General features: G+C 44.8%; 3 protein-coding genes and 4 non-coding genes across 7 annotated transcripts in view; 2 read left to right on the top strand and 5 right to left on the bottom strand.

Moving 5' to 3' along the window:
- Positions 1 to 3465: 3465 nt before the first annotated feature.
- On the bottom strand, positions 3466 to 8678 carry C19H17orf98 (chromosome 19 C17orf98 homolog). Its single transcript, XM_004282709.3, has 3 exons — positions 6026 to 8678; positions 4575 to 4674; positions 3466 to 3719 (listed from the first exon to the last, which is right to left on the bottom strand). Exons 1-3 carry the CDS (start codon positions 6230 to 6232, stop codon positions 3562 to 3564), a joined length of 465 nt encoding a protein of 154 aa, XP_004282757.1. The 5' UTR covers positions 6233 to 8678; the 3' UTR covers positions 3466 to 3561.
- Positions 8679 to 8834: 156 nt separating this feature from the next.
- On the bottom strand, positions 8835 to 13898 carry RPL23 (ribosomal protein L23). Its single transcript, XM_004282710.4, has 5 exons — positions 13865 to 13898; positions 13224 to 13307; positions 12795 to 12923; positions 9078 to 9191; positions 8835 to 8970 (listed from the first exon to the last, which is right to left on the bottom strand). Exons 1-5 carry the CDS (start codon positions 13875 to 13877, stop codon positions 8888 to 8890), a joined length of 423 nt encoding a protein of 140 aa, XP_004282758.2. The 5' UTR covers positions 13878 to 13898; the 3' UTR covers positions 8835 to 8887.
- On the bottom strand, positions 13057 to 13192 carry LOC117197763 (small nucleolar RNA SNORA21). Its single transcript, XR_004478623.1, has one exon. It is a non-coding gene; the product is annotated as a small nucleolar RNA SNORA21 (small nucleolar RNA).
- A 5019-nt stretch (positions 13899 to 18917) lies between the features above and the next one.
- Positions 18918 to 18989, bottom strand: TRNAC-GCA (transfer RNA cysteine (anticodon GCA)). Its single transcript has one exon. It is a non-coding gene; the product is annotated as a tRNA-Cys (tRNA).
- A 5074-nt stretch (positions 18990 to 24063) lies between these two features.
- Positions 24064 to 24135, top strand: TRNAC-GCA (transfer RNA cysteine (anticodon GCA)). Its single transcript has one exon. It is a non-coding gene; the product is annotated as a tRNA-Cys (tRNA).
- Positions 24136 to 25769: 1634 nt separating this feature from the next.
- On the bottom strand, positions 25770 to 25841 carry TRNAC-GCA (transfer RNA cysteine (anticodon GCA)). Its single transcript has one exon. It is a non-coding gene; the product is annotated as a tRNA-Cys (tRNA).
- A 566-nt stretch (positions 25842 to 26407) lies between these two features.
- Positions 26408 to 26913, top strand: part of LASP1 (LIM and SH3 protein 1) — a 37591-nt gene continuing 37085 nt past the window's right edge. Inside the window, exon 1 of the mRNA XM_004282711.4 lies at positions 26408 to 26770. Within this exon, the coding sequence (XP_004282759.1) occupies positions 26702 to 26770 (69 nt within the window). The 5' untranslated portion in view covers positions 26408 to 26701. The remainder of the gene's footprint in view (positions 26771 to 26913) is intronic.

Here is a 26913-nt window from a genome sequence, read left to right as displayed (position 1 = left end):
ACAGAAAATGGAATGGTGCTTTCTAAGAGTGAGAACTGTGGAGAGGAACAGAGAAGAGAACTGACTGATACGTGAGGAATCCCAGAAAAGCTGGGAACTTGGCACCGCCAGGTGGGCTGCAAATAGGGAATTTTGGTGAAAGTCTATATAAGGAGCAGTTAAGATCCTTAATCTCCCTCCCCAGTCCCAAGGGTGAAAGATCTGTTGGGGAGACTGAACCTGTGAGACCCCTCCACTTCCAACTGCGTGGCCAAGGGCTTTCAGAATGGCTGTAGGGATTAAGCGAAAGTCTGCTTATTTAAAAATTGCGTCACTAATTCCCTTCCTCCTCCTTGTTCTACTCCCCAGGCAGGAGATCTCAGAATTTTTCTATGGAGAAACTAAATGACCCAAGGAATAGGGACATGGTGATCCACAGATATAGACATTTGGAAGTTCCCAAATGAAAAGGCTGGCTCACTGTTGGACTCCCCACAAGGAAATCCATCAGTCAGCAAGCCTACTGAAGACTATAGAGCTTCCAATGGCCTTTACCCTATGGAGTGCCAGTTATTTGGTGAATGCTCTCAACACAAGAATCTAAAACCGAAGGAAACAGCAGCAAAAAGGACACTGAGGAAAAACAGACAGTACTTGGAGAAGAATACTTCAGAAACAACCATAATTTTAAAGAAACCAGAGAATAACCTGTATCCATAAAACTAGAACAGAATGTAATAGCAAAGGAGCAGTTGGAACTATGAGAAAACTGAAATCAAAAAGCTAACAAAGAAGTCGGAAGATCAAATGAGCAAATCTCCTAGAAAGTACAACAAAAATACAAATGAAGAGCAGGGGGGAACAAAAAGACAAAGGAACAGTAGGGGAGAAAAGGTAAGTCCCCAGATGAGCAAACAATGGAGAACAAAGTATAAAAGAAAAATAAAACTTAAGATAGGATTTGAATCTCTAGATTGAAAGGGATCACCAGGTACATCATTGAAAAACTTCAGAACATCAGGAACAAAGATTCTAAGATTTTACAGAGAGAAGCAGGTCACATATGGAAATAAGAATGACATCAAACCTACCAAGAGAAGCTAGAAGACAATGATTTTCAAACTTCTGAAAAAAAAATTCTCAACAATAATTTTATTCCCAGACAAACTATCTCTCAAGTGTTTGGGTAAAATAAAAATATTCTCAGACATGCCAGGACTCAAGAATTTTGCCGCCCATATATTCTTCCTCAAGAAGCTCCTGCGGATTATTCTCCACCATATAAAGAAGGAAACTAAGAAAAAGGAAGACATTGCCCAGGAAACAGAGAGAATCCAACACAGAGGAGACAGAATGGGAATTCCCAAGGCACCCCAAACTGGGTGGCGGGTCTAAACAGCCTGAAACAGAAGGATAGAGGGTGTCAAGAGGACTGCCTTGAAAAATTAATTTGGTAGGTTTGGAGCAGGTGAATAATTGTACCGTGAGGCTGTTGAAGTTCAAATTACCAATAGGCACAAAGAAAAATACACAAATGAGACAATGAGGTAATTTTCTTCAGAAAAGTTTTCAAGAAAGGAAATACTATCACAGTATATATGGATAGACTCAATAATAAATAGTATTTACATGATCATGATAAAATGTGAACACGATTTAATACAAACTTTTGATTTAATTAATTTTAGCAAATGGGAAATAAAGGGGTATGAGAAAGCAAACCTTTGACTGCCAGGACTGAAATTTATAACTTATCATGCTCTCTCCTTACAGTAGTTTCTTCAAGGAGGAAAAAAGGTGTAGTGGTGATGCATTCATTTTTACATCCAAACACCCACCCCTCCAATTCTGGGGTAATATCTCGTGTTGTCAAACCTGGTGAGGCAAGGCCAACCTTGTCCCCTTCCTGGAGAAAAACGACATGCATGTCTGACCACGGCTCGGCCAATCAAATGCTTCCACTTGGCATTTTCAAACTTGAGGTATCGTCCTGAATATGTGCCTAGGGTTCTTGGCACAAGCAGTGGACACTTCCAGGGACAAGACTGAGCTGGATCTCTAAATTATATCTAGAAAAAGTGGGTAGGTCTTTTTTAAAGTTTCTTAGCCACACAGCACCTGTGGGGTCTTAGTTCCCCCGACTAGAGATTGAACACACACTCCCTGCATTGGAAGCACTGAGCCTTAACCACTGAACCACCAGGAGAGTCCCTGAATAGGCCTTTTTAAAAGGTGAGAGTCCCTGAATAGGTCTTTTTAAAAGGTATCTCTTTCTTGAGCTACAGAGTGCTCTTCCTCTGATGGCTGTGTGTGAATGTGTCAACTTCCACTAGACTGAAAGCTCCCTGAGGACAGCTGCCCTCTTTCATCTTTTAATTCACTGCAGCCTTGTGTGTAGTAAGCTCTCAACAATACATGTTGTACAAATGTCTTTATCTTTACTCTGTCATACATCATATTGCTAAATTGTGTTCACCGCGCTCAGATCTAATCTCAGACTAAGAATTTCCTCATGGACTTTGTCTTAATTGAAGCCCAACGGAGTCCTCCAGGGATCTGTTCTCAGTGGTCATTTAGAATGTGAGAGTAACTAGTAATTCTGAACAAGAATCCATTGAGAATTCTTGTCTTCCTCCTCTAGTGACCCTGGGGCTGGGAGTGAAGAAATATTTACTCACTTCCACTTAATGGAAGTAAAAGGACAAAGGAGGAAGGGGGCAACCAGGATTGAACCAGAGACCTCTTGATTTGCAGTCAAATGCTCTATCTCTGAGCTATAACCCCATGGCCTCCTGGGACTCTCTTTCTTGTCCACTTATGGTGATTCAATAGGAACAGGTTCCACCCACTCTGGAATTCCGGCAAGCTTTGTATTCTAAAGCTCCACCTCCTTTTCTATCCATCATCTGCTCTGGTTTTCCTCTTGGCCACCAATAAACTAGGTGGGGCACTTGAAAAATGACATGCTGGAAACTAGCTGAAAAGGAAGCTGACATAGCATTAGTAGAGAAAGCGTCCGTATACACGGTATTACTGTGTCAGAATCCTCGGCCCCAGATACACTCTGGTCGTCCCCTGCCTCTTGATGAGTTGAGGGTGGGAAGGAGAAGGAAGATGTCAGTTCTTTCGGATGGGATGACTCAGGAAAATCAGGAACTCCTTCTCAGGGCAACCAACGCCAATCCCTGTGGCCGCACTGCCTGCTCCGTTCTTGATGGAAACGGTAGCCAGCTTCTGACCTGGGCCGTCCCGATGCCTGGGGAAGAGCTTGGATGTGGGCTTAAGTAGTGTCGTTCCTCCTTATCGCAGCGGCAGGGGAGACCTGAGGCCTCTCCTTTCAAGCCTGGCACTCCGTTTGCATGGAGTTTAAGGCACAGCCTGAGATGCCCTTTCTCCTCTCACCTCCTCCATAGGGTAGGGAAGCCGAGGACGGAGAAACTAGCTTGCCCCCTCCACCAGCCTCAAAGAAGAAACGGCACACTTGGAGACACACACACAAAAGTTTTAATATCAAATAACACTGAGAGTTCATATACACATCTCAGAAATTCAGGTCGAGGAGTGTGAAGAGAAGAGCTGCTGTTAGAAGAGAGGGAATTGGGTGACCTCTCCAAAGACAGATGGGCGCTGGCGGAGGGCTGGGGTGTTCCGGCGATAGCCAAACCGACCATTGAACCCCTGGGTCACATTCAGATTGGCATTATAGTTGTCATGTCCGGTCACCTGCTGGAGGGAATGCCCTTGCGGGACAGAGAGAGAGGCCTGAGCCTGTATTCAGCCCCCTCTTGGCTTTCCCCACTCCCATTGGGCTGGTATAGGAGGCCAATCCAGGTGTAGTCACTGTGCTCCCATGTCCCAGCTGAACCCTCAATCCTGAAAAGCCAAGGGTTGGTGAGGTGGAGGAGGCAGATGGCATCCTAGAAACCAAGCCTCATCCTAGGACTAGCATGCAGGGGAGCGTGAATGGTACATGCTGGGACAGGAAGGGCCAGAAACTTCTGGGCTTGGCTGAACTTGCTTTGCTGCCAGGAGAACAGAGAAAATTTCCCCCTTGCATCTGACCCAGCTGGAGAAAATGGATGAGCTCAATTTGACCAATGGTGCCAGGGGACATGTGACTAGAATGTGGCCAAAGGGTGGTGGAGTTGGGGTGTTTTCCTGCCAGAAAAACAGGTCTCAACTCTCCCTTTTCCTGTTGCTGCTAAATGGGGCCTAGAGAGTGAGCAGGACACAGCCTGCTCTGGGAGCAGTGAGAAGAACACAGGCTTTTGTTGGAAAGAGGAGAATTCCAACCCCAGCTCAGCCCTTCTTAGCAAATCATTTTAACTCCCTAAACCTCAATTTCCCTGGCTGTAACCTGGGGATACTCTGAGGGTAAAAAGCACCTGACATGCAGCGGATGTTCCATAACTAATAGGGAGCACTGTGACACCATCTGCTCATGTATGAGAAGAAGAGCTAGAGGATGCAGTCAGACCCTGGGTCTCTTCCCCCAACCAGGTCTCTTTATGGCCTAGTTTCTCTCTCTATGGAATGCACACCACTCTTCCTAGGTGGGACCATGGTGAGACTGGAAAGGGAGGTGTCGCACTTGCCTGCCCCTGACCAGTTTCTCCTGTTGAGGTATCTCTGTCCTTGCCCGAAGATATGGAAATAATCCACTATCCAGCCATCCCTTCCTGTACCGCCATGATCCTGAGAATGAGGGAGAAAATGCAGACTATATCAGTCATGATGCAGAGAGATGCAGTCCAACCCCTGCCTCTGGGCTTGCTGGAGGGAGGGAGAGGTCACAGCCAGGGGTAACAGGGCCAGACAGATTAAATATACTTAGTGACTTATTGCCTTTCAGGGAGAGGCAGTGTAGCTTGGCAGTTAAGGGCTCAATGTCTAACACCAGAGAGACTGGTTCTAATTCCAGCTCTACCCCTAACAAGCTGTGTGACCTTAGGACAATGACACAGCTTTTTTGGACCTCAATTTCCTCATCAGTAAAATGGTGGGTTGCTTTGAAATTTAAGTGAGATATAAAGGGCCTTCAAATAAAGGGCCTGGCATATTAAAGTTTCAATAAACATGATCTTCATTTAAATGAAAATAATACCTACCACAAATGGTGTCTGTGACGATTAAAGAATACTTACAAAATGGAACATAGAAAAATTCAAAAGTGTGTACACCGTATTATTTTTCAAGCTTTTAAACTCTCGAGTTTTCCCCCAGATTCTGGCTCCTTCTGCTATAAAAATCACGAGTAGACAGCAAACACAAACATGGCACACACAGATGTGTGTGTCCATATGCATGTACTGAACACACATGTGCACACACGAACACCCGGGACCACAAAAACTCCCAAGATTTGTTCATAGAATAACCCGCATTAAGTCCTCCTCTCCCTAAGTCACTGACATGTATTATAGACACAAATATTGGAAGCAAAAGTGTTGAAAAACATTGGAGCTGAGCCTATAATAGCCTCAGAATCTTTGATCCAGGGGAAGTACTCTGCGGGGGAGGGGCAACATCCACGAGGGAAAAGGCCTGGGGAGAAGCGAGGGCTGCAGAACTTCGGGAGGTTTCCTTCCAGTCAGCTCACAGAAGGTCGCAGCGAGCGAGCCCTCTTGAACTATGACGTCACCGGACCGAGGGCGCCTCACCTAGGCAGTTCTTTGTCTTTTTACCGATTGTCGGGCTTTTTGAGAATTTGCGGCGGGAGGTCACCCCAAAGAGTGGATCCGTGATGCCAAAAACGACAACGAAACCCATTTGTTTGGCAGAGGCTTGCAGAAACCCAAAATGAAATCATTCTCAAGTTCAGGCGTGGAAGGTGGTTCTGTGAGCTCAGTGAGCTCGCGCTCAACACCTGTCTCCCGCCTCCGCCAGTTCCCGGGTTTCATTAAGAAAACTGAGAGGGTGCGAGTGGGGGAGCCTCCCTGGTGGTGAGGGCGCTGCCATGACACGCCCGGATCTGGGAAGTCGGCCCCGCCACGAGGGCCAAGCTCTGCGGGCACAAACGGTGGGGTCCTCCACGGCGCTCCTGTACCTGATCGGTTTTCCGCAAGATGGGCGGAACCACGCGGCTCCGGAAGTACCGGTGGGCGTGGTAGTCTTGCTGCGCGTTGTAGGGTGGAATCGCCGACCAGAGCTTAGGCCTCAAGTGCTCATAGGTGCGGGCCATGGTGCTCACGGCCACTCCATCCAAGATGAAGCGCTTCTCCAGCCACAGGGGACACGCGCAAAAATGCCCCATCCTAACCACCGCAGCCTCCGAGGACTTTTCTAGAGGGAGCGGAGGGTCCTAGGTGGGGGCTCCCCTGCGCATTGTTACGTTATGTCAAAGACCCCTGTGACACAAACCGTACTGTCCCCATCCTACGAGGTAGGCTCTCGGGGCTACGGGGGAAGTTGCTTAAATGGTCCAGAGGTGAGGGATGTCTAGGAGGGAACCATGCAAGAGGAATCAAGAGATTGAAGAGAAGGTGGGTTACTGAATGTGCGCAGTGTTAACGCAGTCGGGCCCAGCTCCCTGTTTTCCTTTTAAGAGCAAGGTTCTCTGCTCCCACTTTATTATATACATTTCCCAAACCCAGTTCCCTTGAAAAGCTTGTACCCACAAAGGATCAGAAAGAGCTCAGAGAGCATCTACGTCCAACTCTCGTTGTACAGAACTGGAAGTTGAAGCTCAGAATGTTGGAATATTTCCTAAATCCATTTAGTGGCAGATCCAGAACCAGAATTCAGATCTCCTGATTTCCAGTAAACCCACTTAAAGCACTTCTCCCCTCCCCACCCAATTCTTTTCATCAGCTATTCCTCCTCCCGTTAAAATTTTAAAAACCAACAGTAAAAGTTGTATACTTATCAATAAAACAGTAAGTACCATACTTCCCTCTAATATTATGTATGTATGACAGGATACAGCAAAACATGAACAGTGATCTTCCCTATTGTTGTTACAAGTGATTTTTCCTTCCTTTATATTTTTTACTTCCCAAATTTCCCCCTTGAATAAACTCATGGATGCTTTACATATCAAAGTGGCTTATACAAATTATTCTGCTCCTCACACCAACTCTGAGGTGCTATTATCATTTTACAGATGAAGCAATAAATCCAGGAATTCTTTTATGTTATTATAATACTAGTAACATAAACATTATATATAATACAAAGGCACATGTATTAATTAGAAAAAGGTTGCATTATACCTACACGTAATAGTCACCAATCCCAGCATCTCAATACTCAGCATATGTAATTTTTCTACACTATGACAGGCGAGCTCCTAGCAATCAAATTTGAAATTATAGGAAGTCTATAATTTGAGCCCATTCTATTAAAACGTGAAGAGAACCTGGAAAGAACATGAGAGGACGAGGGGAAAAAAAATGACAGGCCCAACTCTCACCTCACATTTGAGGAAGGCAGGTGAGAAATTTCATATTATGCAATGGGATAAAAAAAGATTCATTTTAAATGGAGTACCTGGGGACTTCATGTCACATTAAAGACTTGAAATTCACCTGCCTGGAGGATGGGGTAGGGGAGGAAGACCGGTCTATTTTAGACTTTGGAATTTAATATTCCTAAAACCAAGACTGACTCAGTCTAGACAGAGGACTGGTCCTCAATCTTGGCTGCACTTCAGAATCTCTTAGGGACCTTTAAAAAGTCTTGATACCAAGCTTCCCTGGTGGCGCAGTGGTGAGGAGTCCACCTGCCGATGCAGGGGACATGGGTTCGAGCCCTGGTCTGGGGGGATCCCACATGCTGCGTGCGCCATAGCTGCTGGACCTGTGCTCTGGAGCCCACACGCCTAGAGCCCAAGCTCCGCAACCAGAGAAGCCACAGTGAGAGGCCCGCGCACTGCAACGAGTGGCCCCCGCTCCCCGCAATAGAGAGAGCCTGCGCGCAGCAACAAAGACCCAATGCAGCCAAAAATTAATAAAATAAATGAATAAATTTATATCACTGCTTTCTAGTTCTGGTACATCTGAAGGACATCAATCTGAAGTACAAAAGAGAAGTCATCTCACCAAGTGACTCTGTGCTAGGGTCTTCACATACACTCTAATCCTCAGCCTTTCATCGTACCCAATCTTACAGATAAAACAATTTCCAGATACTAGATAAGTGGACACAAACTTAGCGTAAAAATCCTCTTCCAACGTCTTTAGGCCAGACTGGAGTGCTCATTTTCCCCAGACCCTGAATGTCACCTAAATCAACTGTCATGGATTGGAAAAAAAAAAGCTACAATGCTCAATACCTTCAGGCAGAATTTGCCAGGGCTCATGCCTGTCGTGCTGGCATTCTATTATCTTTTATTCTCAAGCTAGGGTTTGGCAGATATAAGACCACCGTGTCAAAATACTTTTGATAGCAAAAAACTTGCAGATATTAACAACTTAGTCATCTTCCATGAGAGCAATTATTATGTGGCAGGTTTTATAAATATAAACTCATTTATGTGCCAACTTACCCAAAGGAAACCTGTTAACTGCAGAAGTGCCCATATATACGCGTATACCTGGTTCCTACTCACATCACTCCTTGAACTCCATGAGTGTTCAGGATCTGACCATACGCTACCTTATCTCAAACACCTTTCTAACTGTAAGCAGTCACCTGGGATAACCTGTCACCAAGCGGTATCTACCACCTGAAATTTATTTTAAGAACTAAAAAACTCAAGTTTTTACAGCAGAAATTGCAAAGTCCCCAAAATCTGCACGCTGACAGAAATGCAATGACTGTTTTATCTTTTTTTACACATGCCCACAGAAAGTCTGCACTGGGTAGTTTTATTTTACAGAGGGGGTAAGGGTTAGGTGGTGTCAAGAAGAGTGACATGGAGCAAATAATTTTTATTATCATTGTTTTCTTTTACAAATACACCGAAGAATCATGCAATGCTGCCAGCATTGGATGCAATCCTGGGCCACAAGTCTGCACATTCCTTTGCAACTGGTCCTGTGATGGCAGAACCTGCATAAAAGAATGATGTGACACATAAGCTCAAAGGGCCCGTTCCTTGTACTCAAGTTAAATCATCCAATCTCAAAAGCCTAACAATGACGTGCATTCTTTATTACCTTTCATCTCGCCTTTATTGTTTACTATGACCCCTGCGTTATCTTCAAAATAAAGAAACACACCATCTTTTCTCCGGTATGACTTTCGTTGTCGAATTACCACTGCTGGATGTACTGAGGGGGGGGGGAAAAAAAGCAGCTGTCATTTAACCTGCCAAGTTCCAGTGCCACCACGAGAAAGCAACTTACACCTCGGCTAGCTCTCCAACATTTCCCATTTGGACAGAATGTATACTCATTAGCTTTTCATTTCCTAAAATCAAGTGTGAAAGACAGTGCAAACACCAATCAGCCCTTAAGGAAAGACCTTACTCATTTCAAGTCCAAACTGCCTGCATTTCCTTGCAGGTGTGAATCTGTACTTTGGGAGGATGATTAGCAACACACCAGCAGGAAACTTGCTAAGCACTTTCTATACTTTTCCTCACTTCACCCAAGAGGTGGGTACTATTTAAGATCCTAATGTCAGGACTTCCCTGGTGGTCCAACGGTTAAGACTCTTTGCTCCCAATGCAGGGGGACTGGGTTCGATCCCTGGTCAGGGACCTAGATCCTGCATGCCGCAAATAGAGATCCCATGTGCCACAATTAAGACCGGGCACAGCCAAATAAATTTTTAAAAGATCCTAATGCCATAGAATTGGGAATGGGACCCTCCTCACACTGAATGAGTGGAGAGGCCAAGCTATTAACTCATTATGCAATATTCCATCCCAATTTATATCAAAACTTCCAAGAACAAACCTTAACCTAAAAATTAGCACTTTATGCCTTTCTAACTGCAGGGCACATGTTGTTTTAAGAGCAAAACCTGGAATTAACCTAAATATCTCAGGACACATGCACAGAACAGAACCATTTTAAATGATTATGTACTTCTGTAATTTTTTAATATGCAAGATAATCATTTGTGAAGCAAAAATGGGTTATGGGAAGGTAATGGTCCCATTTACATTGGAAAGTAGGACATAAAATATTAAAAACGATCACCCCTTGGAGGTCTAAGAGCTGGGTAACTGAAATTCAACTTCTATTTCTTATTTAATTAACTCTAGGTTTAACTTTTTGAGGAAATGTTTTCCAGGGTCATAAGTAACTTTTAAAAACCTACCTGCTCCAGGGCTTCCCTGGTGGTACAATGGTTAAGAATCCGCCTGCCAATGCAGGTGACATGGGTTCTGGTCCGGGAAGATCCCACATGCCGTGGAGCACTAAGCCTGTGCGCCACAACTACTGAGCCCATGCGCTCCAGAGCCCATGCTCCGCAACAAGGTAAGCCACCACAATGAGAAGCCTGCACGCCGCAACGAAGAGCAGCCCCCCCCCCCCCGCTCGCCGCAACTAGAGAAAGCCTGCGCGCAGCGACAAAGACCCAACACAGCCAAAAATAAATAAGTAAAAATAAAATAAATTTTAAAAACCAAACAAAAAACGCTACCTGCTCCTAAAGTGAACATTTTTCCAGACATTCAAAGCATCTACTGCACTTAAAAGAAAACATGGATTCAAACCCTGACTGACAGTAACCTGGAGACCTTGAACAAGTTACTTAATCTTCTGGAGTTCAAGTTTTCCTCTTCTAAAGTAGGGATAATAGTTACATTTCCATATTTAATATCAGACACTAGAAATGCAGGATCTTCTAAGGACAGAGATCCTGGCTATCCTTGAGGCAAGTACTATCTATGTACATAGATGGTCTCTGAGTTTTTTAACAATGGGAAACACACTGAGGGACAGATAATATTGGCTGAGACCCTCCTCCGTTGGACTCTCATCTACTTAGTTAAATTCTCACAAATGCATCCAGCAAATAAGGCCACACGAATACAGGACTCTGGATTTCCAGTCCTGCAGTCCTGCTCCTTTCCACATTTCTGTATGTTATAATTAAGTCTAAGGCCAGGAGATGTAGCTGATCCTTGAAAAATGAAGGGTTAGGGGCGCCAGCCCTGTGCAGTCTAAGATCCATGTGTAACTTATAGTTGACCCTCTGCATCCACTGATTCAACCAATCTCGGATAGCGTAGTACAGTAATATATTGTGGGGGAAAAAAAAAATCTGTAAATGGACGCATGCAGTCCAAACTCACGTTGCTCGTTGTTCAAGGGTCAACTGTATTCATTTAGAAGAAACAAGGACCAAAGAAAAAATTAAGAGTTGGAAAGTCAGAACTATTTTTAAAACCATGAGTGTCCTCTGGTCTGTCCCACAACTGACTGAAAGAGACAGCACACCCTGCTGCCACCTCACCCATAGTGATGGACAATTGTTCTGCCCTTCCCTGACAGCTCCCCAGGCCACACACCAGACCCAGCTAGTGTTCTAAGAGGAAAGCCTGTCTAGTTGCATGCTGATCCCAATCAACACATTGATTTATCAATGCTTAAGCACAATGCTTATTCCTTGCCTACCAAGCCAAGTGAATATTAGAGGTCAACAAAGTACGATTTCTGACCAAAAGGCTAAACACCTGGGGATAGAGTAGGATACAGACCTTCAAAGAGTAACTGTGATACATGGCTGAGACCTGTCACACGTGTACTGTGCATTAAGAGGACTTCTCAGGAAAAGCAAAACATCCCAGGCCAGAGACAAACTAAGCAGGCACAGGAGAAAAGTTCAGGAGCTGGAAACTCAAGTACACTGAGTATCAGAAGCTCTAAAGTCAGTCAAGTCAGAAGTGTCTGAGGCCCCCCCTCTAACCCATACATCTAGTAGGAAAACTTTTGGGGGTTGTCCACGATTAAGCAATGAGCAGCTCCCTGTTTTAGTTTCTACCAGAAGACATTTAGAAGCAACCATGCCAAACTTTTGACAAGTCACAACCCTGAGTTAATCTCATCTATGTATAATTATTCCTTTTCAAATTAGTAGTTCCTGAAAAGGAAACTTGCCTGAAGTGACTTAAGTCTTAAGGCTGTGATCTCACCTGGAACCACCATGTTCATTTGTAGCCAAGGAGTCAGCAATTAATTAAAGACCTGCTCTCATAGAAGAGACAACCCTAGTAGGGGGCACAGCAAAAATCTGAGGCACAAAGGAAGGGATTTAAGTTGGAACAAAAAAAAAACAAGAACTAAAAGGAGAGCTGGGCAAAGAACTACGTGGATGGACTGTAAATCGCAGAAGGACAGAGCTTTTGTTTCTATAGGTATAAATATGTGAGGTGGTCTGTTAACTATTGGCTGAACTTGCTGGGAGAAATGGCAGGGTAAATATGAAAAGCCCCTAGCTTACGATGGAAGCCAACTAAGAACTTAACTGGGGGTGGGGTGGTGGTGGTGGATGAATTGGGAGATGGGGATTGACATACATACACTCTCAATACTATGTGAAAAATAGATAACTAATGAGAATAACTAATGAACTGTACAGCACAGGGAACTCCACTCAATGCTCTGCGGTGACCTAAATTGGAAGGAAATCCAAAAAAGAGGGGATATATGTATACATATAGCTGATTCACTTTGCTGTGCAGTAAAAACTAACACAACATTGTAAATAAAGCAACTATATGCCAATAAAAATAAAAGAATGGTCTTTAAGACAGCAAGAATAGAACTTCAACTGCAGATTAACTCACACTGCCTCTCAAAGAAAATCAAGCTTTAAGAGGCCCTGAGAATGGTAAAACTACTGTTCTATTTTCCAATAGAGGGAGAAGTCCTTCAACTGTCCACAGACCAAAAGGAGGATTTGGTCTCTCTACTGACCCTTCTTTCTGAGCTCTGGTTTGCCTTTCTTGACTGTGGCCATCACCATGTCACCCACACCAGCAGCAGGAAGTCTATTCAGTCGTCCCTTGATCCCCTTCACAGAGATGATATACAGATTTTTGGCTCCTATACAAGGAAGTAAACAACAACAAAACGTTTTTTTTGAGAGCCTGTTAGGCAGTTCTGCATTTCTCCAACACCTCCAAGGCCTCCCCCTCCACACCACTCCCAAGAAGTTAGTCCTCCCCCAGGTGGAACACCTTGTCACACCACCGATTGAAGCAAAACAACACAACATGCTGCCGCTTCACCCAAAAGCGGTGTTTTCACTCTGCCCTTTCTTGACGGCTCAGTGGGTCATTAGCAAAAGGCCCACTGAGTGCTTTTAAAAGGGGCAGTTTGGCAGAGTGCAGCCGAAGGTCTCACCTGTGTTGTCAGCACAGTTGATCACGGCTCCAACCGGAAGACCCAAGGAAATCCGGAATTTCGCACCAGAGGACCCACCACGTCCTGTAAGTAAGAAGGGAATCAGGAGAGGTCCCTTCACATTCTTAAGCTATATAATCATTCGCATGTGCTTCGGGGAGCGGTACACCGTAGTTTCGCTCTCTCTAGGACTCCTATCCGCTCCCCATGTGCCACCCAGTTCTCAAGGCAAATAGCCAATTCCTCACTCTTAGCACGTTACATTGAGATTAAGGGACCTGGAGGACTCAATTCTCGATCCAACTTTTGCACCACGTAGTTCTTCCTACAAGGCGAGAGACCGCACAAGTTGCCCACTCTGGGGATTAAGCCAGTCTAACTCCAACCCCATTACTGAAGCGCTAGGCGCGGAGTGAACCCGCGGGATTCAGCCAAGAATCACGACTGGATCCTGCGAACTCAACCCTCCAGGCCCTCCCGTCACTTTCGGGGGCTCTCCCGGTGCTCTCGCGGTGTCCCTCCCCTCCCTCTCCGGCCCGGAGCAGAGCAAAGCGTCCCAGCTGTCCATGGCCGCCGTTCCCGGCGAGGCCAGCAGCCACCTCGCGACAGATGGCGAAGGATCTCCCAAGGCCAAAAATTACCTCTCTTCGACATCTTGAACGCCGGAAAGTGACAAAAAGGAAGTACGGATAAAGGCCACAGAGATCTCAACCCCAACGCCCCGCCCAACATGGTCACGTGACCCGGTGTTCGTTCAATCCGCCTCTCTTCCCCAGGGCGCGGTCTTATTACGTCACAAATCCTGGACATAGCGTAGAACTCTTGCTGTGAAGTGGGCGGAGGAGCAGTTGAGGGCTGCAGGAGTGTCCGTGGTACCCAGTACGCCGAATACGAACTCGAAAGTAGTTGTTTGGGACACAGAAACATTGGTTTAATTTATCGGAAAACCTCTCTGAGCAATAAGTATGTGCCAGGGACTTGGATGGACGCTAGAGGTTCAGAAATGATTAAACGGTCTGTGCTGTTTAGGGGCATCCAAAGAACACACGGCGTCGGGGGCTAGAGGGAAAGAGTTCGAAACGGTTTCATTAGGTTGTGATATAACTGAGAAGTACCATTATAGCGCTACAGATAATTCCATATGTGTGTGCTTGGTCCCATACCCATCTGTGTTTTAGATATCTTTATTCATTACTCCTTTCACTGCTTCAACTTCTCCCATTCTTCGGACTTCTTTCTGTCGATATATTCATTCAAATATTTATTAAACGACTACTTTATGCCAGATCCTGTTCTGGGCATACGCTAGACTACAGGAGAGAACAAAACAGATCAACATTCATGCCCTGTGGAGCTTACATTCAGCCAGGGTGGTGGTGAAGGTGGGTATTAGATACTAAGCCATAGACGTAGTAATTGCAGTATATAGTATGTTAGATGGTGATAAGTACTATGAAAACAAAAGTAGAAAAAAGTAAGAGGGATCTGGAAGTGGGAGGAGAGGCAGATTGCATTTCAAAATAGAATGATCAGTGTGGGCCTCATGGAAGAAGTTGACATTAGTGCAAAGATTTTTAAGGTGAGGGAGCTAGCAATATGACTGTCTAGGGAAGAGCAGTCCAGATAGAGTCATCAACCACTGAAAGACCCTAAGGTGGGATTGTGCCTGAACAATGTGAGGACCAGCAAGGAAGCCAGGAGTGACTGGACAGAGTAAGTGAAGGGAAGAGTAGTAGGACAGAAGGTCAGAAGTAATGGAATTGGATCATTAGAGCTTTGTACACTGCTATGGACTTTGACATTTACAGACTGAAATAGGAAAACAATGAGTCATAAGCAGAGGAGGGACATGATCTGACGTGTCAGAAGGATCACTCTATTTGAGACTAGGCTGTGGGAGGGAACACAAAGATACAATAAGGCGATCTATTGGGAAGCTCTTGCAGTAACTCAGGAGAGAAATGATGGTGGTTTAGACTAAAGAGGTAGCAATAGAAGTAATGTGATGTGATCAGATTCTGGATATGTTTTGGAGGTAGAGCCAACAAAATGTGGGGTGCAAAAGAAAGAGAAGAAAATGTTTCCAAGGCTTTAGTTCTGAGCAAGTGGAAAATGGCATTGCCATCAACTGAGATGGGGAAAGCAATGTGAGGAACAGGTTTGGGGGTAAGAGTATGAGTTCAGTTTTGGATATGTTGAGTTAGATGTCTGTTAGACAACCAAAAGAGATTTAAATAGCAAGTTGGACATATTAGCCTGGAGTTCCAGAAAGAGGGAGATATAAATTTGGCAGTCGTCAGCATATAAGTATATTTAAAGACATGATAGTGGATGAGTTCACAAAGAAGCAAGGGTAAATTAAAAAGACCATGGGCTAAGCTCTGGGGTACTTCAACGTTAAGAGGTCTATAAATCTATACATTTATAAATTTCTCTTATCACTCTTAAATCCTTCACTTGCTCCTGCCAGTTTCTCTAGTTACCAGTTTTTCTCTCTCCTTCACTTCTCAGCCAAATTCCATGTGTTTCTGAATATATGATTTCATTATCATATTTGTCTCTGTTGATAAATGAAACTAGCATCCATCCAGGTGTCCCTCTGGGATTCCTGTCCATTTCTCTTCAGTCTGCCTTCTCAATGTCTCTCAAATATATCCACTTCTCTCCATCTCCTCTGCTAATGCTCTGGACCTAGTCACCTCCATCTCTTGCCTAAACTATTTCTGAAGCTTCCTAACATGTCTCTTGATCTCTATTTCTCCCCCTCCATCCACTCACTCTTCATACAATGGCCAGAAATAATTTTTCAGAAACGTAAACATTACTATGTCACTCTCCTGAAAATCCTCCAGTGGTTTCTGTACTCTTAGAATCAAAGTTAAAATCCATATCACAGCCTACAAGGCCCTGATCATTGTCCTACCTCTTAACCTCATCTTGCACTGTGCTCTGTCTTGCTCTGCAGGGTTGACGTTTTGGTGCCAGATACCATCCATGCTCCTGAATACCCGTAGGCCTCACACATGCTTGGAATACTCTAACCTGCCTACCCGTATCACGTATTTCACGTGTACTGATTTTTCAGATCTCAGCTTAAATATCTTTTCCTTAGGGAAATTCTACCCTGACCTCTCTTACATAGTATTTTTCCTTCTTACTATTCATTTCAATTCTTCAATATATATTTGATGACTTTGTTGAATAACGATCTCCCCCAACTAGTCTATATGCTCCATGAAAGGCTGAGTCCATGTTCTCCTTTGTGTTCAGTGGTATATCCCCAGCATTCAGCATAGGGCCTGGCTCAGTAAATACACGCTGAATGATTGCTGAACAAATGAAGAAGTCTACCTCTATGGTCTCCATACGTCAGCATCCTTGTGTGAAGGAATTTTTATTCATCTATGGCAAAATTAGAAATATTTGGAAAACACAGTGTTTCTTATAAAGCTCCATTTGCTCAATTTAAAGGACTGCCTATTATTCTGGGATTATCTTCTTTCATCTTTCTTGTTAAAAATGTTCCTTTCGGGCTTACCTGGTGGCGCAGTGGTTGAGGGTCCACTTTCTGATGTAGGGGACACGGGTTCGTGCCCCGGTCCGGGAGGATCCCGCGTGCCGCCGAGCGGCTGGGCCCGTGAGCCATGGCCGCTGAGCCTGCGCGTCCGGAGCCTGTGCTCCGCAACGGGAGAGGTCACAACAGTGAGAGGCCTGTGTACCGCAAAAAAAAAAAATTTAAAAATGTTCCTATGTCAACTGTCAACTTCTACCATCCCAACACTAACCTTTTTTTTCTCTTTGTAACTTCAGTGGTCCATGAAAACCAAAGGTCTGGGAATGACCTGTCTCTATTTCCTTACTTCCTGCATGCACATGTTCCTTGAACCCCTGTAGTGTAGTTTATGTCCTCACTACATGACTGAAATTATACTAGAAATTATATATACTGAAAAATTATACTAGAAAGGTCACCATGACCTACTCTTTCCAAAATCCAAGGACCCTCCTCAGTCTTCATCTTACTTGACCTCACAACGTTTCACACTGGGGCCCTTCCCATCTTCTTGACACTCTTCACCCATGGTTTCCATGATGCTAATAATAATAGAAATTACTATTTTTGGAGTGCTACTAAGTACCAGTCATTGAGTTAAGCATTTTACAGGAATGTGGCTTCTTGAATCCTCCCCACAACCCTGTGATTTAGGTATTATTCTTCTCATTTTTCAGATGAGAAAACTGAGAAATAGAAAAGTTAAGCCATGTGTCCAAGATCACACAGATCATGAAAGGTAGAGATGGAATGGCACCCTGAGTCTGGCTGATTCCAAAGCACAGACTCTAAGCCACTCTGTTGTATTGCTCTCTCCTCCTTACTCATTGTCCCTTCTCAGTGTATTTCCCTGAGTGATCACACCACCCAGTAGCTTCCATTACCATCAATATGCTGAGAACTCCCAAGTCTGTATCTCCAGCCCAGACATTTCTGCTTAGCTCTAGCCAATGTATGGAACCAATGACTGGGACACCTCCACCCCACAGGCACTTCCAACCTGACGTCCAAAGCCAAAATCATGATTTTCCCAGAAATTTTGCTTTTCTGCCTATATTAGTTGTCTTGGTTGGTGCTACTAATTTTTCTGTCCGCGCATCTAAAAGTCTGCCCTTGGTTCAAAGCTATTGCAACAGCCTCCAAATGGTCTGACCATAACCTCTGGTTGCTTAAAAGCCCGTACTGGCCCTCTAGTGCCTATGGAATAAAGTCCAAGCTCCTTAGCATGGCATCGGAATCTCTTCCCGAAATGGCTTACCTTCTCCCTGGACTCATCTCCCATCACCTCGCCTCTTACACTTCACACTCCAGAAACACCAAACTGCTTAGGATTTCAGGACTCTTTCTTGCTTTACCCACTACATGTTCTTCAAAACTCTTTTCGATGTCATGTATTTTTGAACAAGCCATCTCTTCCCTGTGCCATTTCACAACCCCAGCATGCTCTTCCCCAAACCACCTCTTTACTTAGAGCAGTCATTCTCAAATATCTTTGTCTGAATATTCTTTACATTCTTAAGTTATTGAGAACTCCAAAGAGGTTTTGTTTATACAGTTATATCTATTGACATTTACCAGATTAGAAATTTAAATTGTGAAATGTTTAAGGTAATGAATCCACTGCCTGTTAAAAGACATAACATTTTAAAATGAAAAAGAACTGTATTTAAATTTTAAAAATAATGAGAAGAGTAGCTTTGCTTTACGTTCTTTTAGAAATCCCTTTAATATCTGGCTTAATGAAAGACAGCTGGATTTTCATGTTTCCACATTTAGTCTGTTGTGACATCATGTAGCCTCTGGAAAGCTCCTGTACTGTACTCATGAATGGATAAGAATGAAACAGGTAAGTAACCAAGTATGAAATAAATTCTTTTTTCCTACGTAGAAAGTGTCTCACAGGCAGACCTCCAAGAATTCAACTCCCAAACCACAGACTGGGAACCATTGACGTAGAGATAGAGAACACAGAAAATTCCTTTGCGCGTTGACCTCATTGGAATATAAAATCTACGATGCTGTAGTTTATTACTTTTTGTATTCCCAGAAAACACTCAAGAATGACCAAATATTCGCTTGGTTAGTACCACCTTTCTTTTGTACCATCTTTGGGATGATTTAAGGTTTAAAAGGGAAACACAAGGGGGCACCCGGATTTGAACCGGGGACCTCTTGATCTGCAGTCAAATGCTCTACCCCTGAGCTATACCCCCTCTACTGGCAAATGGGAGATTACAGCTTATTTGTAGTGTTTACTGACCAGACAGTGCATTGGTGATTAACAGTGTTTGATATGTATGACCAATTGCTTCAGGTTTCCTGGGGTGATGCTAGAGAACCAAGAGAAAAGGCAATTCGCACCCAGGTGGTAGAAGGGGAGGGCGAAGTCCAGTCTGAGCTGGGCTTGAAGGTCCTGTGGGGTGTGCGATGGGATTTCTCTCCTTCAACAACAACCACCTCTTGTACCTCTGGCATCTTGGAATTCTTTAAGTCTAATTTCCATACTCCCTGCCTGCACCCCGAGCTGCACTGGATCCCCAGCCTGTGCTTTGCACAGGAGAGGAAGTGCTTCCCTTGTCCTTCCCAAGACACCCCTGCTCTTGTACCAGACGTGCCCGCAGTATCTCCATTCTCTCCAGTATCTTCAGTCTCTTCCACTCGCTTGGCTCCTTCAAACATCAACAGGCTTTCCCTAGACTGGAAAATCTTCCCTTCAGCTGTTATCGCCTGTCCATTTCTTCTTTCTCACTACCAATTTTTAAGAAAGTCTGTGACTTCATTTCTCTCCTTATCAATAACCTGTCTCCATAGTTCTGTTACTCTCTATATTTACTCTCTCGACTGTCAGGTATTTTTTTCCCCTTGGAGTATGTATCTTGTTTCTCCAACTAGACTGTAAGTTCCTTGAGGGCAGGGATCATGTTGCATTTCTTTTTGTATTCCCCACAGTGGCACAGTGCCTGGTTCACTATAAGCCCTGGGTGGTATCTATCAGCCAAACCTAATTAAACTCAACTGTGGCATTCTACCAAGCTTGCACCCAAGCAGCAAAATGTTGTTAGGGGAGAGCTCAGAAGTCTGGGTCGCTCCACCAATCTCAGAGTCTCCCTGTTTATGACTCTTCCACCACTGACTGACTAGTTTCACTTTCTCACTCTCTAAAATGACTATTTCACATACGTTCTCCAGTCTCAAACCTTCTACACCTTATCTTTCCTCCTCAGAGAGTGCTGAAGAGCTGGCCTCTTCCTTTCTGGAGAAAGTCAGAAGCAGTCAGGAGCAGGGTTGTGCTGATAAATGGCTGACGACTGGCTCCAGGGGACCTGATTTTTAGCATTTGCCAATTCCCATAGTGCAAATTCGCCCACCTGTCAATTTCCAGTGAAGTCAACTGGCTTTAAAAATTCCTGAAAATTTAACAATTGGTTCTCACAAGGCAGTATGAGTCGAAGCTAGCACACTTTTGGGATTGACTCCCTCTTTCACCAGCTACCAATTATACACTGACAACTCCCCAAATTATGTTTCCAACCTAGACATTTCCCTGAACTTCAGAATTAACTGGATCTCTACCTGCACACTTAACATCTCCACTTAAATGTCTACAGGGCACCTCAAACTTAGCATATTGACCTCATACTAGAATGTGAAGTCTATGAGGATAGGAGGTTGTACTTTATTACATTCTGTTTCAGAGCTTTAAAAAGAAACTCTTGAGGGGTTTTCTTGTTTTAGTTTTTGTTTTTCCTAAACTTACTCCTTTCTCAGTTCTTTATCTCAGGAAACCACATCCACCCAGATAGTGAAGACAAAAAAGAAGAGTTATTCTTTTTAAAAAAATTTATTTTATTAAAATATAGTTGGAGAATTAAAGGGAGTGGGTGTCGGAGGCAGAGGTTCTGAAGTTCACGACTCCTAGAAGGGAAGGGGAATGAAAGGCTCTCGGTGAAGAAGGACTCCTCAGAGTCTTTCTATCCTGATGACAGCGTGACTCTTTCCAGAGAGCAGCAGTGACAGCTCTGGAATGTCTAGGGAGAGGAAGGGCTTAGTGACCAGTCTGCTGGCAGCACAGGATCCTAGGTCCAGAACCCTTCAGATCAGCTTACCAATAAGTTCACTATGTAAAACAGTTAAATTTGGTTCAAATGGGGAAGGATGAGAGTTATTCCAACTTGGCAACACTCCCTACCCCCATTCCCCCCCTCCCTACAGGAGAGGCTCCAGGGAGTACTTTGAAAACCATTGGAAAAATTCTCCTCATAAATGACTTGAAATGCCATGTCAGTAATATGCTACATTAAATTTTTTTACCCATTCCAATTATTTTTCTGCCCATCTCATACTTTAATTAATTTAGAGCCTAAGAGCTTTGTAATATAACAAAGGAAGACATTGTAATGTCTAATAAGTAAAATAACAACATGTTTTTTTGGGGGGCCGGCGTATTAGTGTATTTCTTTAAAATAATGTCTACTATTGGCAAGATTTGACTAGATACCTTCAACATAGAGATTCACTTGGTAAAACTATATATTGATCAATAAATAAATAAATATAGTTGATGTACAATTTTGTGTTAGTTTCAGGTGTACAGCAAAGTGATCCAGTTATACATATATTTTTTCATATTCTTTTCCATTATGGTTTATTACAGGATACTGAATATAGTTCCCTGTGCTATACAGTAGGACCTTGTTGTTTATCCATTCTATATATAATAGTTTGCATCTGCTAATCCTAAACTCCCAAGCCATCCCTCCCCTGCCCCTTGGGCAACCACAAGCTCTATGTCTGTGAGTCTGCTTCTGTTTCCTAGGTAAGTTCATTTGTGTCATATTTTAGATTCCACAAATAAGTGATATCATATGGTATTTGTCTTTCTGTTTCTGATTTTACTTAGTATGGTAATCTCTAGGTCCATCCATGTTGCTGTAAATGGCAATATTTCATTCTTTTTTATGGCTGAGTAGTATTCCATCGTATATATGTACCACATCTTCTTTATCCAGTCATCTGTCGATGGACATTTAGGTTGTTTCCATGTCTTGGCTATTGTGAATAGTGCTGCTATGAACGCGGGGGTGCATGTATCTTTTTGGATTCTGGCTTTGTCCAGATATATGCCTAGGAGTGGGATTGCTGGATCATATGGCAACTCTATTTTTAGTTTTTTGAGGCACCTCCATACTGTTTTTCATAGTGGCTGCAGCAATTTACTTTCCCACCAACAGTGACTCTAAAGAAGAGTCATTCTTGATTCTTCTCTTTCCCTCATCTTTCTCAAGCCATCCAGTGTACAGGAAGGACATGGCTCCCCTGCCATGGTCAATCTGGATGCCTGCTGTCCTCTCTAGTGTTGCTGTTACCCCTGTGATAAGCTAAAAAATGGGCCTCCAAATATGTCCACATCCCAAGGCCCTTGTGAATATGTTACCTTACATAATAAAAGGGACTTTCTAGATGTGATTAAGGGTCTTGGGGTGGGGACATTATCCTGGATTATCTGAGTAATCAGAAGAGTCCTTATAAGAGGGAGGCAGGAGGATCAGAGTCAGAGAGGGAGAGACGTGAGGACAGGAGCAGAGATCAGAAGGTAAGGAGATGCAACCCTGGCTATGAAGATGGAGGAAGGGGCCATGAGCCAAGAAATGCTGGCAGACTCTCCAACCTACAAAAGTCAAGGAAACTGTTTCTACTCTAAAGCCTCCAGAAGAAATGCGGGCATACCAGCACCTCGATTTTAGTCCAGTAAAATTGATTTTGGAATTCTGACCTCCGGAACCGTAAGGTAATAATACATTTGTGTTGTTTTAAGCAAATAAGTATGTGGTAATTTGTTACAGCAGCAACAGGAAACTAATACGTCACTGTCGTCTCAGACATCGCTACCATCTCTCACTTGCACTGTTGCAATAGAATCCTACCTAACCTCTCTCTCTCTCTTTTTAAAAATTTTATTGTGTCCACTTTTCTTCTTTTCCTTTATTGTGGTAAGAACACTTAACATGAGATCTACCCTCTTAACAGATTTTTAAGTGCACAATACAATGCTGTTAACTATAGGCACAATGTTCAACAGCAGCTCTCTAAGACGTATTCATGTTGTATAACTGAAACTGTGTACGCATTGATTAGCAACTCCCAATTTCTCTCTCCTCATCCCTGGCAACCACCATTCTACTCTCTGCTTCTATAAGTTTGATTGTTTTAGGTACCTCATGTAAGTAGAATCATGCAGTATTTGCCCTTCTATGATTGGCTTATTTCACTTAGCATAATGTCCCCTGTTGTTGCATATTGCAAAATTTCCTTCTTTTTAAGGCTGAATAGTATTCCATTGTATGTATTCTCTGTTTCTATTCTTCACTCCCTGTAAATCTCCCCCACAATAGCGTGAATGATGATTTCCAGTCCCTCTGCTCAAAACTGTCCAACGGCTGGCTTTTCATCCATTTGGAATAAAATCCAAACTCCTTACTTGGGCCTATAAGGCTCTCTGGCTACTTCTCCAGCTCTCTTGAATCACTCTCCCCTGTTTCCTGTTCCTCCAGCTACTCTGGCCCTAGGGCCTTTGCAGTGGCCATTTCCTTTAGCTGGAATGCCTGCCCCTGACAGATGGGCTGGGCAAATGGCTGTCACTTTCATATCATTCACATCTTAACTCCAAACTCACCTGCAAAGAAAAGTTTTCCATGACTATCCGCCTTGAAATACCCCCCTGGACCTCCCTAAGACACCGTCTTGTTTTTCATTTTAGTCACTTCCCTTATTACTACTGGGCATTTCCTTGTTTGTTCATTTGTTTCTATTCTGACTCCACTAGATTTTAAACTCAGTGAGACTGAGAACCTGTGTGTCTTTCTATTTGAAAGTATGTTCTGCACTTAGAGTGGGGCACATAGCAGTTGCTCCATAAAAAGAGAGAGGGACCACTAGAGAATACAGCACGGGAAAGCCTCTCAGTGGAGATGTCTGTTCAGCTGGTGTTTGCATTCTGTTTAGAGAGACCAGGGGAAAGGATTCTCTATTCAGTTTTGCAAGAAGCTCTTCTCTGACTTCTTAGGGTGAAGAGATGAGTGGGATTGTGGATAAAGAATTGAACCTAGAAAAGACTGATTGGTACCTAAGTTCACATGTTTTCAAAATTCCATGTTTTTAGGTAGTCTTTTTAAACTCGTTATTACTAAATTCAGTATCATGTAACAAGAAGAAACTAATTTTGGATGTTTTCAGAAGGAAAAATTTGGAATGGATTTAAAAAGAATTTACCAACATTCTGTCTGTAGAGGGGGTATAGCTCAGTGGTAGAGCATTTGACTGCAGATCAAGAGGTCCCCGGTTCAAATCCGGGTGCCCCCTTGTCTACCTGTCTGTTTTTCACAGCCACTCAGGTTAACCCCAAATAACGCAGGAGTCTGAGGTTTCTGAATCCAGGATCCAAAGAGGATCCTGGAGATCCTCTTGCACCTGGTGAATATTTTTCTCTCCCCAGAAGTCGCACGGGGTGACTCTACCATGTTTCAACTGAATACCCCCACTCAGTGGCAAGAAGCCTGAGCAGGCAGAAAGAAGGCTGAGACCATTCCAGTCCCTGAGACCCTTCAAGACTTATTGGTTTAATGTTAATTACAGTTTCTTTGCGGGGTGGGTGGGTGATGGAATGTTGGGGCGGGGCAATATTATTTTGCCTAGTTCATACTCTGACCAGGCAGATTAGAAGAGAATCCAAGTTCAGAAGGTTTATATAGTGGCGAAGTTTAACGGGACACAGCATAGATGTAAGAAGGAGGGTGAAAAGTGGACAGCTTTCTCCTTCTTTATATGAGTTCAAAGGCAGGGCTTTGGCCCGTTACACCTACAGGTGGTGAGATTGAGGCCTGGTGTCCAGGAAAGGGGTGAAAAATTAGTTATTTCTCGGGTCTGGGCTTTGCACCGCACAGCAGATCTGTTTAATCGCCATGTCCAGCTTCGCGACGCATCGCACAGTAATGGGAGCCGTGGGGAAAAAATGCATTCGAGTAGTATTCCCCCGGGGCCCCGAGGGCTGACACAACCAAATTCCGAGTTTAAAATATCACAACTGCCCCCTGTCTGAAGAAGCATGCCTCTCCCACTATCCTTTCTTTTTCCTTTTTTTGGGCAAAACCTAGTCGAGAGGCCTTGCTCCCTTCTCGTTTTCCTCGGATCCAACAGTGATACTGTCAGTCACGCAGCCAATAGATATCTGTCCCCGTCTTTAGGTTATGAAACTTGATGGCCTTTTATTATTTGTTCAGTGGTTCTCAAAGTGTGGTCCAGCAGCATCAGCATTCCCTGGGAACTTGTTAAAAATGCACATTCTCGGGGTCCCACTCCAGGCCAAGCGAATCAGAAACCGGGAGGTGCTTTAACAAACTCTCCAGGTAATTCTGACGCAAGCTCAAGTTTGAGAACCACTACATTAGTTTATATCAGTTTACATCCGGATGTAACTTTATTTTTGTAAATGAACTTTTGGGTCGGCATTGGCCATTTCCACGTTCTCGAAGTGCTTTCACTCTGCCGGTGGCATGAGCAATAGGGAAAGGTGAACACGGCATGCGCCTGTCACCTGTAATAAAGAAAGTTTAAGTTGGAGAAAGTCTGTGTCTGTGGGTTTCCTTCCCTTGACCCAGCCCCATCCAAAACTGAACACGAATTTGGGGGAGTCTTGTCTCTTGAACCAGCTCCTAGAACTGCCTGACACCCCTGAGGCTGCCAGCGGTGACCGCAGAAATCCTGATACCGCTGGCGTGGGTAGTGGGGACCTGCAGCTTTTGTACCTGATTTGTGCCTGTACCCACCCCCTCCTCCTGCGGAGTACGAAATAAAGCCGAAAGCTTTCCGTTACGGCTGGAAAATGAGGAAGGATTTTTTAAATAGCTTTTCAGTGCTTTCTTTAACCTAGAACCCAAGGTTAAAATATGAGTCAAGAATGAATTATATTAGTTACATAAGTTTAGGAAAAAACTACGAGGGGGCACCCGGATTTGAACCAGGGACCTCTTGATCTGCAGTCAAATGCTCTACCACTGAGCTATACCCCCACACCGTTCCTGGGCTTGGATACTGCTCTTTTGGGCGTTAAGTCAACGCTACACCAAAGGTGGAGAGTAAGGATATAGAGAAAGGAACGAAAGAGGAAAACGGGCCAAGCAGAAAGCAGAAGGCCCCCGGATCCGGGGAACCACAGGAAAGCTGCACGGCAGAGGCGCGGGGAAGGAAAACCTAACTCAAGCTGCGAGGCGCTGAGTCCCGGCGGGAGAGACTGGTTCCGCCCTACAAATGTGGGAAAGGATGTTGCAGGGGAAGGCTAATGGGGGCGGAGCAGGGGCTTCCCGTTCGGTCCGCAGGTTCTCGCCGGGTACCAACGGGTACAAAGGAAGTCTCCAAATCTGGAGAATCTGATTTGGTGTTCGGGTGGGCTCAAACCCCACCCTGGAGGGGTGCGAGGGGTTTGCCCGCCCCCTGCAGCCCAGACGCCCAGATGTGCAGCCAGATCGGCTCCGCCCCGCCGGAAGTACCCTGGGCAAGGTCGTCTGTCCGCGCCTAGCCTCCGGGCCTATCTCTCCAGGGCTCCTTCTGCTTGGGAGCTCACCTAGGCGCGTACCCCCAGGCCCGCAGTCGTCCCCGGAACCCGCCCCCGCGCAGCCCCGGGTCGCCCGGGGAGCGCGCCTCGCCGCGCGCGCCCCTGCCCGCGCCCGCGGCGCGTCCCCGCCCCGGTACAGCCCCTCCTCCCCGCTGTGTTTATTAGGGGAAGGAGGGCGGAGGCGGAGGCCAGTTCCCTAGCTCCAGCCGCCGTCGCCGTCTCCTGTGCAGTTGCAGCCGCGGCCGTCTCCCGCCAGCTCGCTCCAGGGAAAGAACGTGCGCGAGCTCCGGCGTCCCCGCCCTAGCCTTTCCCGGAGCCATGAATCCCAACTGCGCCCGGTGCGGCAAGATCGTGTACCCTACGGAGAAGGTGAACTGTCTGGATAAGGTGAGACGCGGGACCCGGAGGCGCGTCTTTGCAATCCCCGAACAGTGCTCCAGATCGGGGGAGGAGAGCGGGGCTGGGTCTATGCCGCCTCATCCCCGCGATCCTGGGAGGAGGGAGGGAGGGAGGGCGGTGTCGTGGGGTGT

The sequence above is a fragment of the Orcinus orca genome, chromosome 19, assembly GCF_937001465.1.
Source record: "Orcinus orca chromosome 19, mOrcOrc1.1, whole genome shotgun sequence".
In the NCBI taxonomy this organism is placed as follows: Eukaryota; Metazoa; Chordata; class Mammalia; order Artiodactyla; family Delphinidae; genus Orcinus; species Orcinus orca.
This window is presented reverse-complemented; position numbering and strand designations above follow the sequence as displayed.

Coding starts and splice junctions, on each gene's coding strand:
- RPL23 (XM_004282710.4), bottom strand. Junction 12,924..13,223: donor CAACTGTGCTGACAACACAG/GTGAGACCTTCG, acceptor TTCCTTGTATAG/GAGCCAAAAATCTGTATATC. Junction 9,192..12,794: donor ACCAGAGCTCAGAAAGAAGG/GTCAGTAGAGAG, acceptor CCCCCCCCTCAG/TACATCCAGCAGTGGTAATT.
- C19H17orf98 (XM_004282709.3), bottom strand. CDS start 6,232: ATGGGGCATTTTTGCGCGTGTCCCCTGTGGCTGGAGAAGCGCTTCATC. Junction 4,675..6,025: donor TCTTGCGGAAAACCGATCAG/GTACAGGAGCGC, acceptor CCTCATTCTCAG/GATCATGGCGGTACAGGAAG. Junction 3,720..4,574: donor GAGAAACTGGTCAGGGGCAG/GCAAGTGCGACA, acceptor CTGTCCCGCAAG/GGCATTCCCTCCAGCAGGTG.